The 14,863-nt window shown below is 40.2% G+C and overlaps 1 protein-coding gene across 10 annotated transcripts in view; it reads right to left on the bottom strand.

The window, feature by feature from the left end:
• mctp1a (multiple C2 domains, transmembrane 1a) overlaps positions 1-14,863 on the bottom strand; it is a 116,752-nt gene that overhangs the window by 81,255 nt on the left and 20,634 nt on the right. Inside the window, exon 1 of one of the 10 annotated variants that reach the window (XM_020594335.1) lies at positions 13,069-13,162. The exons of 8 other annotated variants lie outside the window; for them this stretch is intronic. In XM_020594335.1, the coding sequence (XP_020449991.1) occupies positions 13,069-13,110 (42 nt within the window). In that variant the 5' untranslated portion in view covers positions 13,111-13,162. Of the gene's footprint in view, positions 1-13,064; positions 13,163-14,863 lie in introns of those variants that run through there. One more of the 10 variants, XM_020594338.1, reaches the window with a different exon arrangement.

The following is a 14,863-nucleotide window of genomic DNA, read 5'->3' as shown; positions in this document are numbered from 1 at the left end:
GAGTATAGTTCAAGTGTGGCAGAAGCTTTGTAGCAATTACAGTACATTATCTTGTGCTGCCCTCAGAAACTACTAATTTAATAATAATTTGATGATCATCATGCTTATTGGTAAATACCCCACTTGAGAAACAAACTACTACAAATGAATAGCAGAGATTCTAGGAAATATCTGTATGTTGTGCATGATACTAAAACAAAAAAACAAATGTGCATCAATAAGCCAAAATTACATTATGAAGCATAAATATAAAAAAAACGTATTTAAACTGTAAAGGTTTGCATCTCAGACGACTGCATTTCAGCACTGGTACCCCACTGTCACTACACCGAGAGCAATGATTACTTAATAATTCATACATCTTCTGTATGATCATGCAACTCAAATTGTTCGTGTAGAGAAAGGTACAGACCACGCACAGCACAATTTAAAATTACAACAGCTGAACAAGAAATGGGTTGCTGCATAAAGCTTGAACCTCCTAAATCTCAGTGGAAATCCAGCCCCCAAAACAATTTTTGCTTCATAGCACCTGCTTGTCAAGAGGAACAAACCAGGAAAACTGCACCGATCTTTTGGGTAAATGGAATAACTGAACTCAATCTAAAAACTAATATAATCTTTTAGATAATAGGTGCAGTGGCCCAGCAAATATTTGGGAAAATCTAATATAAACATTGAATATAAAGCTATGTGACTGGATAGGATAAACCTGAGGTCAACAGTGCATGTTCATTAAGTCACTGTAACTGAATTCTGTAGTGTAGATAGACGCAATAGGACTGGACAACAGTTGCTGCATGAATCATTTGTTGATGAAAGTGGTAAACAGTGAGAAAGACACAGAGCAACAAAATGTCGAGTAGGATCACATCATAACACAAAGTGATTAAGAAAAAGATGGAAATCTGCAGACACACTGTGCCCACAGAGAATCCCTGTCCATATGCTTTTTCTTCTGTGTTGCACATATATGTTGCTTTACACGTCACAATCGTTAGTTAAAATATTGATTTTACATACCATCCCAATTTTTATATACAGTATGTATGTACACCACCACATTGGATAAAAAGCCTATTACTATGTTACAATTCTCAAAAGAATAAAAACAGTGACTTGTGGAAATAAGCTTAAACACAACAAAAGACAGACACAAAGACAAAAACACACGTTCATGCTTCTGAACCAGTCATTTTATTGAGTACCCCTTGGGACAAACTTGGCAGACAGGATTCATCTACTGTATGCCTTGTCCCCCGAGTGCAGTAGAGCTCAGCCCTTATGCCTCGGTGGAGAGAGAAGCACTCCAAAGAGACACTGTACACACACATTCACAATGACAATAATGGAGAAGAGAGTAAGGAAAGGCAGCCAAGGTCCATCCCACTCCACCTGCTCTGTTTCAAGATTCCTTGAAGCTGACAGAACTAAACAGCTGCCACAACCCAATTTTCTGTTGTTCCATTACAATTACATGTGGCACCGATCCAGATTCAACTTTCAAAATCCCTACGAAACTACAACAGTGCCTTCTCGGGGTATTTGCATACCAGCCTTAAGCATTCTGCTGAAATCCCATCAGATTTAATCCATTCAAAATGTCAATTTCCTTTCCCATTAACTAAATATTACTTTGGTGGAACACATAGGATTAAGCAATGCATTGCAAGTACTGATGCCAACCTTGCATCCTTCTATCATTGCCAGGGGGTTGTTATATGTGGTTAAAAACACACACACACACACACTGTGTATTTTTGTGCTCCCTGTTCCTTCATGTGTGTATGTGAATATGCAGAGTCATAGACAGAGAGAGGAAAGCTGATCCTTCATCAATAAATAAGACAGATGACGTATCATGCTTCTGAAATGGTGAGTGTAAATATTCAATAGGATATTCCACACCAACAGACTCCAGTCAGACACAATGCATATTATCTGCTGCCTATAGTCCAACAGCGAGGGTTAGCACTACATTTTGTGGATATACTGCGCTGAGCTGCTGCTCTGTTACGAAGCCATAAGAACTACTTACTTTAACAGGCTTGCATCCATTAACTCTCCTGAACCTTAATTAAGGAAATACTGTACAACAAGACTCACAAAGAAACATGCACACAATGCCACAACCTAATCAGGGATAACAGATTTAGTAGAAAGTCAAATTTCATATAACAAAACTAACAGCAAACTAATGAATTTTACAGCGCTGATATGTCATCCCACCATACCACAGCTATAGCTCAGTCAATGTCCTCTCTACCTTCATGTGTTCTACTAGTACTCTGGATCTTTCAACATAAGAAAAGAACCATTTAGAGTTCAGATAAAGTGGCAGAGATTTCCAAACCTGAAACATGAAGAGCACATGCACCATTACAACTTCAGTCCTCCTGTTCTCTTTGTTAATAATACAAACATCTCTTACAGCCCATGAGTTTGTTACTGTTGAGGATGGTAACATTTTGAAAACTGTACTATATGATGATGCCGTGCCCTTGTTGAAGCAGAGATTTGCAGTTTGACCTCAAATGATGCTTGAAATAAGTCATGGCCTATTCAGAGAGTTTTATAAAAGTTTGAATTTAAAGGGCAAACTGGTGCGGAACACAGCTGCTCAGAAAAGTGCAGACATCAACCGGAGGCATACATTTCTTATCCTGGAAACAGTATGTCATGACAGCAGCAGAGGAGAAGACTGTATTTAGCTCTGGGCACTGTGTGGAATCAGACCCTCATTTCTAACAGCGATGGCAGGTAATTTCCTGATTCTGCACCTCCATTTCTGCATAACAGTAACCTGCTCCGTCTTTGCTCATTAACAAAAATATTAAGACAGGTCTTCTTCTATTAGTAGAAATACCACATCCTGCTGCCCAACATGAAACCACCCTTTCATCACCTCTTTCAATGGAAAGCAATCCCCTCTGACCAACCAGTGTTCCATCCAATCCATCCATCCTTTACAGTTCTAATTATTTACACTAATGCTCTGCCTTGCTGTAGGTCAACAAACTTTGGAATAAATAATTTCCCAAAATTATAAGTGAATCTTACAGTATTTGGCTTTGAGCATCATATTTCAGTTGTAGAACTACAATTATGTGAACAAATTCAAGTCCATTTATTGATTTTTATTCTATTTAATGAAAACCAGCACCTAGGGGCTCCTCATAACAGTGACTGAGATCTGAAATTGACTTCACTGTGCTACCTGACAACCGCAGTTCTAACGTACATTCATCCATCAATCTGAAATACAGGTTTACGTGGTAACACCAAATCGAATTAATTAATTTAACACAGACAAGAAATCCTGACAAGTACTCAGAACTACATCCAAAACACAAACTACTGTGCTAACAGTTAATAGTTTTAGTGCAGCATTTAGGTACCAGCTGTCATATTCAAGAATACGGTCACATGGTTGTTGAAAGATGCACTTTAACTGTCATCTTCATTGATAGTGTGATGGATGAACTTGCTGCTAAAGTCCTAGTGACATGCCCAGTGCCGTTTAGTCTCTTAATGTCATTTCAGAAAAATATACATGTGTGCATTTCAATGACTTAGGCTTGTGTGTGATCGCTTTCCCTCCGGTCTACTCACTGAGGTCCCCGTTTTACCCCTGAACCAATGAGTGAATGTCATGACCATCATTTTTCTTGCATAACTTTCAGACCAATAGTGATATCAGCATCATTCCAAGCACAGTATACAGAAGCAAATAATTCTCAGTAAAGTTTTAAAAATGATGTGCTAAAGAATATAAGCACCACATTAAAAATATATCTACCTGCTAGTTGTGATTTACCTCTGGCCATCTGCCACTTAAAACTCTGACCTAAAATTAATACAAACACAAATGTTGCACTCAAAAATCCATACAATCAGCCAGCCTCAGGCACAAACGGTACAGCAGCTCAATAAAGTTGCCACTTCATCAATGAGAAGTGAATCATCAACTCTCTCTTCCTCGACTAAGAACACAACAGTATTGCACCCACACAATCCTTTTTCCTCTGTGACATGTGTGACACGTTATATATATTAGTTTGAAAACTGGCACCTGTATTTTTTTGTGCAAACTGCTGGGACAGCTAAACCTTCACATTTTTCTCTTTCTCGCCGCACCACACAAAAACCTTGAAAATTGTTCTCCATTAAAAGCTTCCAGCCAAATTTGCTCTACTGAGCAGAGTTATCTCAGGGCCATTACTGAGCCTTTCCTCACATGCAGCCAGTAACATGTAGCGTGACACAACACAGAGCCGGTCCAGAAGTCAAGCAGGTAGACAGCAAACGGCTACATAATGAGATCTTTTTGGATGGTTCTTTTCTTAATAAGAGTCCAATGTTGCATTGTACAGAAAGCAAGCTCTCTCTTCACCCTCTCTTACAGCATTGCAGATAAAGCTGGTCTCAGACTGATGTAATGAGTCGCCTGATGCTGGAAGTGTAATGTCCTGCTGATAACAGCTGATGGTTACTGTTAACATCCCAATAAGAAGATAAGTCAACAGTAACAAACTATAATAATGTATGAAACTAACTCTGAATACCGAGTCTGTTAATGATGTGTATATGCATGCACTGCAGACACCCTTGTTTACTATTAAACTCACTTTTCCCTCTATCACTGCCTTCCCTGAGAAAAACGCCAAAGTATGAAATTCTCTCTCTCCTTTCTCATCATCTCGATGCTAAAAAAATGATAACAGTCCAGATGGTAATAGTCCAGTCTATTAACTGTTCATGATAACAAAAATGATGATCTCTAGTGAAGGAGAGCCAGAGTCACTGAAGCAGAAAACAATTAAGGGAATGAAAAGTAAAACACGCTGAATGAGAAGAAAAGCATTCGTTTGTTCAGTGCAAGTTTAAGAAACCAATCAACCTAATTAAGATAAGATAGATAATCCTTTATTGTCATTGTAACACGTACAATGAAATTTTAAAGTGACCTTCAGTCGGTGCAGCAATAAAACACATAACATATGAAATAAAACCATATAAAAACATAACTGCTACAAAAAGAAATAACACACCTCCCACACCCCCTCACACTAACAGGCATATTATATTTTAGCAGCATTGAGTGTGGTAACTGCTGCTGGGTAAAAACTATTCTTGAATCCAGTGGTCCTTGATTTGATTACTCTGAACTGTCTACTTGACAGCAGCAGTTCAAAGAGTGAACGTCCAGGGTGTGAAGTGTCCTACGCAAACCACCAAACAAAACACCGACTGAACGAGCACTGAGCCACTGAACAGCACATGCCACCATCTTGCTCCAAAAAAAAAACTTCAATAACATCCTGGATACCGTCACTGAGAAGACCCGGAAGTGATGAATGGACTACAACTAAGACCATATTTGACAATGTGAGCACCATCAGGAGCAAAATGTTGGTGCATTAATCAGCCTCAACAACCCCACACAAATAATAAAAAATATTTTTACAAAAATGTGTAATGTTTTCAGCTTGACAAAAACAAGAGTATCACTCCAACATCTGCAACAGTTTCATATTCTGTCTCCTCAGTCACCAGACAAATTACTGCATGCTGTTAGTAATGTGAAACCATGCCCCCTACCCATTCTGTGGGATGAACATGGAAAATATTCACCAGATTTAAAACTTGCACGTGATCAGTGAGAGTGGGAAAGGGACCTCAAAATGGTTTTATTAGTAAGTGAAATATGTCTGCAGCTACAACAAACACTAAAAGCAAAAGCTCTAATTCATATTCTTCTTTAACCTAATCTTAAAAAAACAAAACAGCACACAGTCATGACATGCCTCCAACCTAGGAGTGTGATCTGTGGCTCTTTTCACATCAGTGATATACAGTAAAAGAACTACTTCCTACAGAAGGAGACGAATGAACACTCAACAGGCTCCTAATCAAAGAATGATTCTTCTGAACCTGCTATTAAACTACCAAACATTAATATTTTATAATCCCGCAGATATCATTACATCAACACGCAGCGAGCACAGATCTAGCAGCCGTGCGCTCGAGTAGAAAACAATGAATGATGAGAAAAAGGAGAATCACCACTGTCACTGCCTTTGAGTGACAAAACAATAAGCACCAAATTTTAAAAAAGCATTTTCCAAGACTTTTAACAATGTTGACAGAAACAACAATTACAGTACACACACGCAACAATCACATTTAAAACAACTTGTATGTGGGCTAGTTTGTCTGTCGGAGATTTCATCAGTTAAAGGGAGTTTTTCCTTCCCACCGTTGCCAAGTGCTTGCTCAAGGGTGATTTTTTGGGTTTTCCTTATGAACAGTGTAAGGTCTAGACCTCATTATATAAAGTGCCCTGAGGCGATAGTTGTTGTGAATCAGCGCTATACAAAACTGAAGTGAATTTGTTGACAAAATCAGGGAAACTGAATCAACAGCTAGGATAGATGTGTCCTAGCTGACTCGTGCTACTCCTGCATCTCATGATATCTTGTACAGAGTAGCAGGAGTGATGCATACATTCCTGTCAAAGCAGGTTAGGATATGGTCAGAGCTTTCCAAGCCCCGAGGACAGCGTTATGTTTACTGCCAGTAGAGAAAAGCAGAAAATAGTGGAACTGCAATCAGAGATGCAGAATTGTATTCCAAATTAAGTACTGTTGTGGTACAGCTGCAGTAATTACATGGAAGTTAGATGGAACTTGTCAAAATTCATTACAATTATACATGCAGTGAACCTAAGGCTCGAGTGTGCTGACAGTAAAAGCAATGGTGTGCGCGCATTATAAAATGTCTCAACACTGCAGCAATGCTAAGAGGAACCGGGGAGCACAGATATAGTTAAAAAGCTTGGTTTGTGTCTAATAAACATGCTTGTGTCTTATGTAAAAAAAAGCTTGAAGCAGAGCAGAGAGTGGAAGAAAGAGGCTGTCAGAAAAACAAACAGACTGTGGATGAAATAACAGGAAGGGAAAACACCATCTCTTTCACATCATCGAGTCCCTTCAGACCACGAGAAGTCACCAGACTCGCTACAAAGAAGCTCTTTCTAACGGCCAAAACATCCATCATCATCATCCTACTCATCGGTTTTAATGTCACCCCAGCTGCTCTTTGTGTGTGCCTCTAATCAACAGCTCTGAGGTCAGGGCGAAGTGTGGTTGGGTGTTCAACCAATAAGTGCTGGGTCATATGGGAACAGACCAAAAGAGGAGAGTGCGTTTTCCATTAAAAATAAAATAAAATAAACAAACATAATAAGCAACATTAAGTTCTCCTCTGTGAGTATGTGCATTTAGTTTCCTCACAAACTGTCTGTTACATTGTTATAGGGTGTTTACCTAAAACAGATCATTTTCATTTTTTTTTTGTTGTTGTTTTTGTGTCACATCTGGCTTGTGATGTGTGAATTATTACTCCAATCTCTAAGCTGAGATTGCGCTTATAGGTTTGAGCACTTTGTTAAATCTGTCTGAAGAATGGACGCTGAGGAAAAGACTAGTAAGAACAAAAGCAAATAAAGTTTTGTGTTTTAGTTACTGTCCATGATTTTATTGGATTCCACTGACATGGTTTTCTAGTAGTAAGTGCTCCTTCAGAGTATTTACACACAGCTTATTAAGTGAAACACAAAAGCCAGATTCTGTGGAAAGATTTACTGTGGCACAAAGGATGACGATGTGTGATGATTCTACTGGCTGAATGCCATTTTAAAAGAAGTAAAGCTGTTGTGTATGATGTGTTGTCCTGATCACAGGTATGACATGCAGCCCCATTCACATTACAATTTTACACTTGCCTGACTCCACAGACAAGGAGCTAAACAGGGTTAATTTTGACAAGTCACAGCTACAGTAGCACTTTAAAATCTCACACTGCCACAATGCCTCACCATATCCTCAGGGGAAATCTACAAAAACAAAAGTGACGTCTTCAAAAATTGTGCCAGATGTGAATTAGAAGTGCTAAATATGATAAACCCACATCCTGATGCAACTTTATTAAACTTACCTTTGCAACACATTCAGCTGAGAGGTAACTTGATGAGTGGTGTGAAAAAAATTCTAGGGCTGCACGTTATGGTAAAAATCATGATTTTTGGTCAATACTGAAATCACAATTATTCATTGGAAACATCATGCACTAACTGAATATGATTAATTGCAGATGCACTGATAACCACTTATAGATTGCTGATCGCTTCTAACACATACAGTACGAGATATTTGCCTGGAGTCGAGTACAGGTTAATAATATTGAGGAAATGGCTCCCTGGGTTGCTGCATCTGACAGATACACCACAGAGCCACTCTCCATAAATAATGAAGCGGAATGATCTTCCACTGATAGAGAAAGACTGTAGGGAAGAGGTGAAACAAGAGCACAAGCAAGTATAAACCAGTATAGAGCATTTAAGAGATTAAAAACAAAAAATGGTGCAGGCTGATGATTGGAAAACAGCAGAGAATTGAAAAGCTGAGCCTAAAGTGGGGTTATGGCAGGTAGATAGACCATCAGACAGCAGGCAAACACACACACTGACTCAATGAGATGGAGAAACAGGAAACGTCTCTCACACAACAAACATAATGGCAGACTGCAGAGAATCTGCAGGGTTTTCCCACGTGTGCATCACCACTGATTTTGGTGCGGTGACAAACTGAGCAGGGAGCATCAAGTGTTGCTGACATTGCAGGCGCACAAGCTGGTCGACCTGCTGCCAAACTGTCAACCACCAAGAGCGAGTGAATGCCAGTCTGAGATCCCACAGAAATGATTCACAAACAGAGCAGAGCACATCCATCGGGAATGTGATGAGATCCAGGCCTCTATTTACTGTCTCAGCAACTTTACAGCAGAACAGGACCAACACAAAAAGACACTGCTCACGGGTTTCACTATCTCACACCCACAGCACCACCTTATGTATGTATTTAGGCCTCCAGGAATAAAAGAAGTAAGTTTGATTCCTTTCAAAATAATGTATTGCCGTATATCACTGCTGAAGCATTATTGATTTTATTCTCAAAATCTTGAATACTAACTCTTAACTGCTTATTATATCTCTCTTTAAGGCTGGTGATTTTCTATTTATTTCCATAAATCCCATAGAGACAAAGAACTTGAATTTTAGATCTACACCGCCAAAAACAAAAATATGTATACAAACTAGTGATAACTCGGCAACACTGCCGTAATCCGCGTTGTATGTATAATGTGCTACATATTAATAAAGTCTGAAAGAACAATGCTGTTATAAACAAACATGGTGGACCTGCTTAATCACTTTGAAGTCAACGAGCCAACCGCAAAGTTGCAGGACAGCACGGTGAGGGGAGGGTGTTTTTGGTTCAAATTTGTATGCTAAAGTAAGAACTGGTGTTATTGGTAAATGGACTGTATTTTATATAGCGCTTTCTCACAGTGTGTTGCACTGGTCAAAGCGCTTTACAGAAGATCATACACCATTCACCCACCAATGATGACAGGCTGCCATGCACCGGCGCTAGTCAAGCCACCGGGAGCAATTCAGGGTTCAGTGTCTTGCTCAGGGACACTTAGGCATGCGGGGAGACTGGGAGTCAAACCACCAACTTGCTGGTCAGGAGACAATTGCCCTACCTCATGAGCCACAGCCATAACTCGAGATGAATCTACTGCTAGTGTTACTGTGACCCATTCAGATTCTGTGACTTGTAGCAGTGCGGCAACCAGTTCACCTCAGTTAAGGTATTGTCACTGTGTTGCTTTTACTTGAGCTTCCACAGCTTTTGCCCTGGTCTAGGTTTGATAGTTCATTATTATGGCTTTGATCACTGTCAGGCTGTCTGGTAACAATTAAAATGACTATTGTTATTTCTTTGACAACACAAAGTTTGAATTCATTTTGCTGCTGTGCTACTGTAGGTGAAATAAAATACATCAGATTTGATAAGTGGATTGAGAACTGGATTCCGATTCGACAACATGCCAGTGAAGCCATTCCTACATGCAACATTGTTTTCGTGAGCGTGTCTAACTTGTTAGACTAACTACTACTGCCTGTTTTTAACAGCAGCTCTCTCTGGCTTCATAGGTACTGGTTCCCTAATGTCCACTCAGGGGTGTGGAAATAAATCAGTCAATCAAGTCTGCTATCATTTAAATTTAAATGCACTCTTGAGTGTTTCAGTAATGGTATTAGTATACTGTACTAGTGAGCTGAACAGGAGCATTATTTCCATATTTTTTCTAATTTCTTGCATTTAAAAAAAACAAAAAAACATTTATAATAATTGTTTTTGGACAGCGAAGGGTGTAGGCTGCCACGTAGTACATTGATGGTGCGTGACGAGGCATGTCCTCTCATTTGTATCAACTCCCCCCACAGCACAACCTCCCCTCACGTCTGAGTCGTGATGCACGAGTATAGATGTAATCTGAACAGATACTCTGTGCACTACATAAAAGCAGCATTTATTTAGATTCTTCTATCCTTGATCAACATCAGATTCTACTACTTTTCTGAAATGCTATTTAAATTTTATGTGTTAGGCAGGAGCAGTTATTATAAAATAACAGCAATGTACAACAGAAAACAGTATCAGCATCAGTTACAGCTACACTATGAGTATTTAGGACAAAGACTAGTGCTAAAGCTACATCTCTTGTACATGTAAATATTTCTTTGTGAAAAAGCATTGTGTAATAGATGTCTACAATATGCCTGGAATTGAATATCTGGATTTTTTTTTTCTGCAGAGAAGTGTTTGTTTCTGTGCCAGCTAGTGCCGTCCCACCAAGAGAACGTGGTGATCAAAGACTGTGGTACCGCCTCCACACAGGCAAACGAGCCAGCTGGCAGAATGACATGAGAGTATACCCTTTCCACAATTACATTTGCTAAAACATGGTAAGACTCAGAGGTGAGAGGAAATGGAGCAGGAGATGGCATCAGGATGGAACAGCAATGTGGTAAATAATGAAAAGAGAGAAAAAGAGAAACTGGCAGAGCAGGAGAAGGTAAGATGGAGAAACAGAAAATGTATTCAATTCATTCACAGATGCACAAGCCTGGCAGCCATTTTTAATTAGACCTCAAGTCTTAGAGATAAACAGAGTCTGCCACAAAGCTCAATTTATCAATAACGTTCGGTCTTAAATTGGTATAGTTTTTAATGGCATAGGAGTCTTAGAGTAGCTAGTGTCACATTGGAGCTGCTAAAAAAAACACAGCAACCACATCTGCAAAGAGCAAGTGCCTCCCTCTTCTCCATGCCTCCCCCACTGGGTCATTTACCTCAGCCAAATGCTGCAGAGGGTGACTGTTGCTGAACTCTGCAAGGCACAATGAAACTCAAATTGAGAGCCAAATGAGCATAAGTCATTGATGAATGTTGTAATCCAACATCCTTGAGTGGCTAGTTATAAACAACCTACACACAACAAATGAGGCATAATAGGATTAGCCTCCCCATGATGTGGAATGAACTTAATTTACAGAATAATCATCTCAAAATCTTACCCAGAGTTATCTCTGTTTTTCTGTTACTGGCCTGACTTATTTCATTAATATATTGGAGAGAAAGTATGCACGCATTCTGTATGACAAAACGAATGATTCAGTCATGCTTCAGAAACACATTCCACATAAACCTGTAGTGGATGCTGCACCTCCAGTGCCTCTAAATCAAACAAGTCTCTCCCTGGAGAATTCCATAGTCTGTATTATGCATGTACTGTACTGGATATGCCAGCAGCAAATCAGGTCTCTGCAGCTTCTTTGCCGTCATTTCATGGAAGGGAGGGAAAATATTTAATTTTTAGATGACAACCATTTTAAGGACTGGTGTGATTTTTCAAATGCTGCCTTGCAATGGATTGATCTTGAAAACTGATTTAAAGTATGGTTCAAACCAACAGCGACTGAAGAAGCCTTGCCATTTCTCTAGCATTTGACTGATGAGAGGAACATCAATAGAGTGTCACTCACATCTTCTCATCAGACCATTCGCCCTCGCCCTCCCTCGCAGGCTCTCCCCTCTAGTTTCACCTGCTGAAGTCTTTTCTGGTCTACTCTATTTCCACGTCTTCTTTATTATCTTGTCCAAGAATTATTTTCATTTTCTATCATTATTTTCCTCCTGCATCTCTTTCTTTCCTGGCCCACTCTTCCCCCAGTAAGGGCTGTTTTGATCTCATTCTGAACACGTTCGGCACTCAACCCTTGAAATAAAAAATTATGGAACAAGACTGCAGCTAGAGAGCCAGGCAGAGGGGTGTGGACAAGGAACAGGAGTTGTGGTTAGGGTGGGGGGCATAAAAGCCTTCACTCCTCACCCATGAGCGCTCCACAAATTTATCAGTCTAGACTTCTTTTTTTTTTTTTTTTTACTCATTATGTGGTCAACATGGAAGCACAAGCAAGAAACTCTCTCTTTAGCTGCATTCATTTATCTCACATTTTCTACCTTCCTCATTATCTCTCCACACATGTCCATTATCCCTGTTGTTTTCCCTCTTGTGCATCTCCTCTGACATTTTCATCAACTGTTCTGAGAGTAAATAAACAGCCCCATGTCATGTCATACTAGCAGCCGACTCAAATTCCACATGATTGGAAACTGGACGTGATACACCCACTGCGCCTCCACCCTACTATCCCCTGCCACACACACAAACACCTGCTCATACTGTAAAGATTGCAAGTGCATCCTAATGGCAATGAGTGAAAATCACCAGATAAACAAAGCAAGTAGTCGGGTTTATGGAAATGCTGTATGAAAATATGTCCTGCATGCAAATATTTGGATGTGCTGAAGTGATGGAAACATTTCACTGATGAACGGCACAATTTAATTTCTATCCCACTCCACCGTCTCAAATCCTCAGGCTTAAAATTCTCTTGGAAGAAACAAAAGCTCCTGTACAACCACTGCTTTCCTTGATAGACCAACGCATATGAAGCAAAAAACACCAAGATACCAAAATGAGAAGTCAAATAGAAAAAACAGGCAAGAAACAATCAAAACAGCATAGTGTGCATGTGTGCTACAGTGTGTGTGTGTGTGTGTGCGCGCGTGTGAATACCTGATTACCTACAGTAAGACTTCGTCCCACAGCTGAGAAAGGCAGTCCTAACATCCAGACACTGAGCACGCTCCGCTGCACTACAGCTGCTGCTGCTGCTGCTGCTGCTGGCTTACTCTCCTATACGAGAGAGAGACACACACACACCAGCTCACTTGCTCACACACACGCACAGCAAAGGGCAACCAGCTGTGAGGTTCCTGCACACTCAAAAGGCAGTCACCGAGCCTCACCACTCTGCAGATTGCCCTCTCTCTCTCCCTCTCACTGTCACTTAAAGAGATGCTCTCTGTATACCAACTAATCTGCTGGGATTGAACGATATCACTGAAGGCTAACAGCACCTCGCCACAAGCTGCGGTCTCAAACGTATGCAGATGTTAAGTCAGTTATAGACCTGGTGTTATCTTTGCCAATTCTCTCAGCAGAAACAATTTAGTCTACAAACGGACTGCATTAATATGTACACATATGCTCCACTGATGTCACAGCTGGCCATCGGGATCCCTGGGTTTTTGTGTCCTACCCAGGACACTCAAACTACCAACTGCCAGACACAGCTACCCACATTTTTACATTTTATTTCTCCAGTTCCTTTCCATTTTCCCTCTCCATGTTCATTTAGTTCATGGCAACTTTAAAGCCCCTGCACACTTGTGGTCCGCTCACACAACAGCCCTTTTTGCTGGCACTGAGGATTGATGTTTTCTTCACTTCCTTGTCCTGAATTTGATGCAGATATAGGACAGGACAACTTACCCTACATTTGTGCCATATATAGAATAGAAAGAACAGGAAAACTCTCCCATTATTCCAACATGGGCACATTCATGCATTATTCCAAGATGGTTATCATTGCTGGTAACCTTGCAATGGCTTCATCCAATGGCTATTTACTGTAAATAGCACACAAACATAATTTTGTTATGTTACTTATTTGGAGTTGCTCATTAACAAGTGAATACAATGCAAATGAAGTACAAGTGCTTTAGATATACAGCTAGTTTTTCAATCTGGCCTTTTATTATGTGTCCTGTTCAGCAACACTGCAAATGGTCAATAAACAAGAAAATATGTACATATATGCAAATATAATGGATGACAGTCAGTCTCCACCCTGCCTGGCTCCGAGAGCTCTACAGAGTCACGACTGAACTCTGCCAAGGCACAGTGACGACAGGGAGCAGTGTGTGTGCGTGTGCAAGTACACGTTCTTATATTACAATAGAGTCTAACCCCAGAACACGATACCTGGCCCTTTCAAGTGTGCTGCTGTATGACAGTGGTTCAGGGTCTGTCAGCAGGTTATGACTTCAGTTGTTGAGAGCAGTCCAACACAGACCTTAGCCTCACTGCCTAGAGCACGACAGAAAAGCAGATGAAACTGGAATTCGCCCACATCACTCACATTCAAAAGCAGCAACAACGAAATTGTTTATGATTCCTCAGAGCACTTTGTAATAAAGCACATTTTCCTCAAGCCAAAGCAATTCTGACAGTCTAAGAAATAAACTCCTTTAGGGCTCAGAGAATAACAACATCTATGTACAGTACAGTATGCATGCATGTGCGTCGCATTCATTTAGCAGACATGTGGTTACTGTAACTACAGTCTGTACATCTTCATGGTGGTTTAAACTCCATACCCTCACACCACCGCTTATGAGGCAACAAACAACCATCCACACACACAAATGTGCAGCCTGTATTCCCTTCTAAAATGAGGTTCTTTCTTTTCTACACACATAATTGCAGTAAACAAACACACCCAAGCGATGCCTCTATCCTTGTCTGAATCTCCTGTGTT

Source organism: Monopterus albus, unplaced genomic scaffold (genome assembly GCF_001952655.1).
Source record: "Monopterus albus unplaced genomic scaffold, M_albus_1.0 scaffold23.1, whole genome shotgun sequence".
Lineage (NCBI taxonomy): Eukaryota > Metazoa > Chordata > Actinopteri > Synbranchiformes > Synbranchidae > Monopterus > Monopterus albus.
The sequence above is the reverse complement of the archived record's forward strand: the minus strand, read 5'-3'. Positions and strand labels throughout refer to the sequence as shown.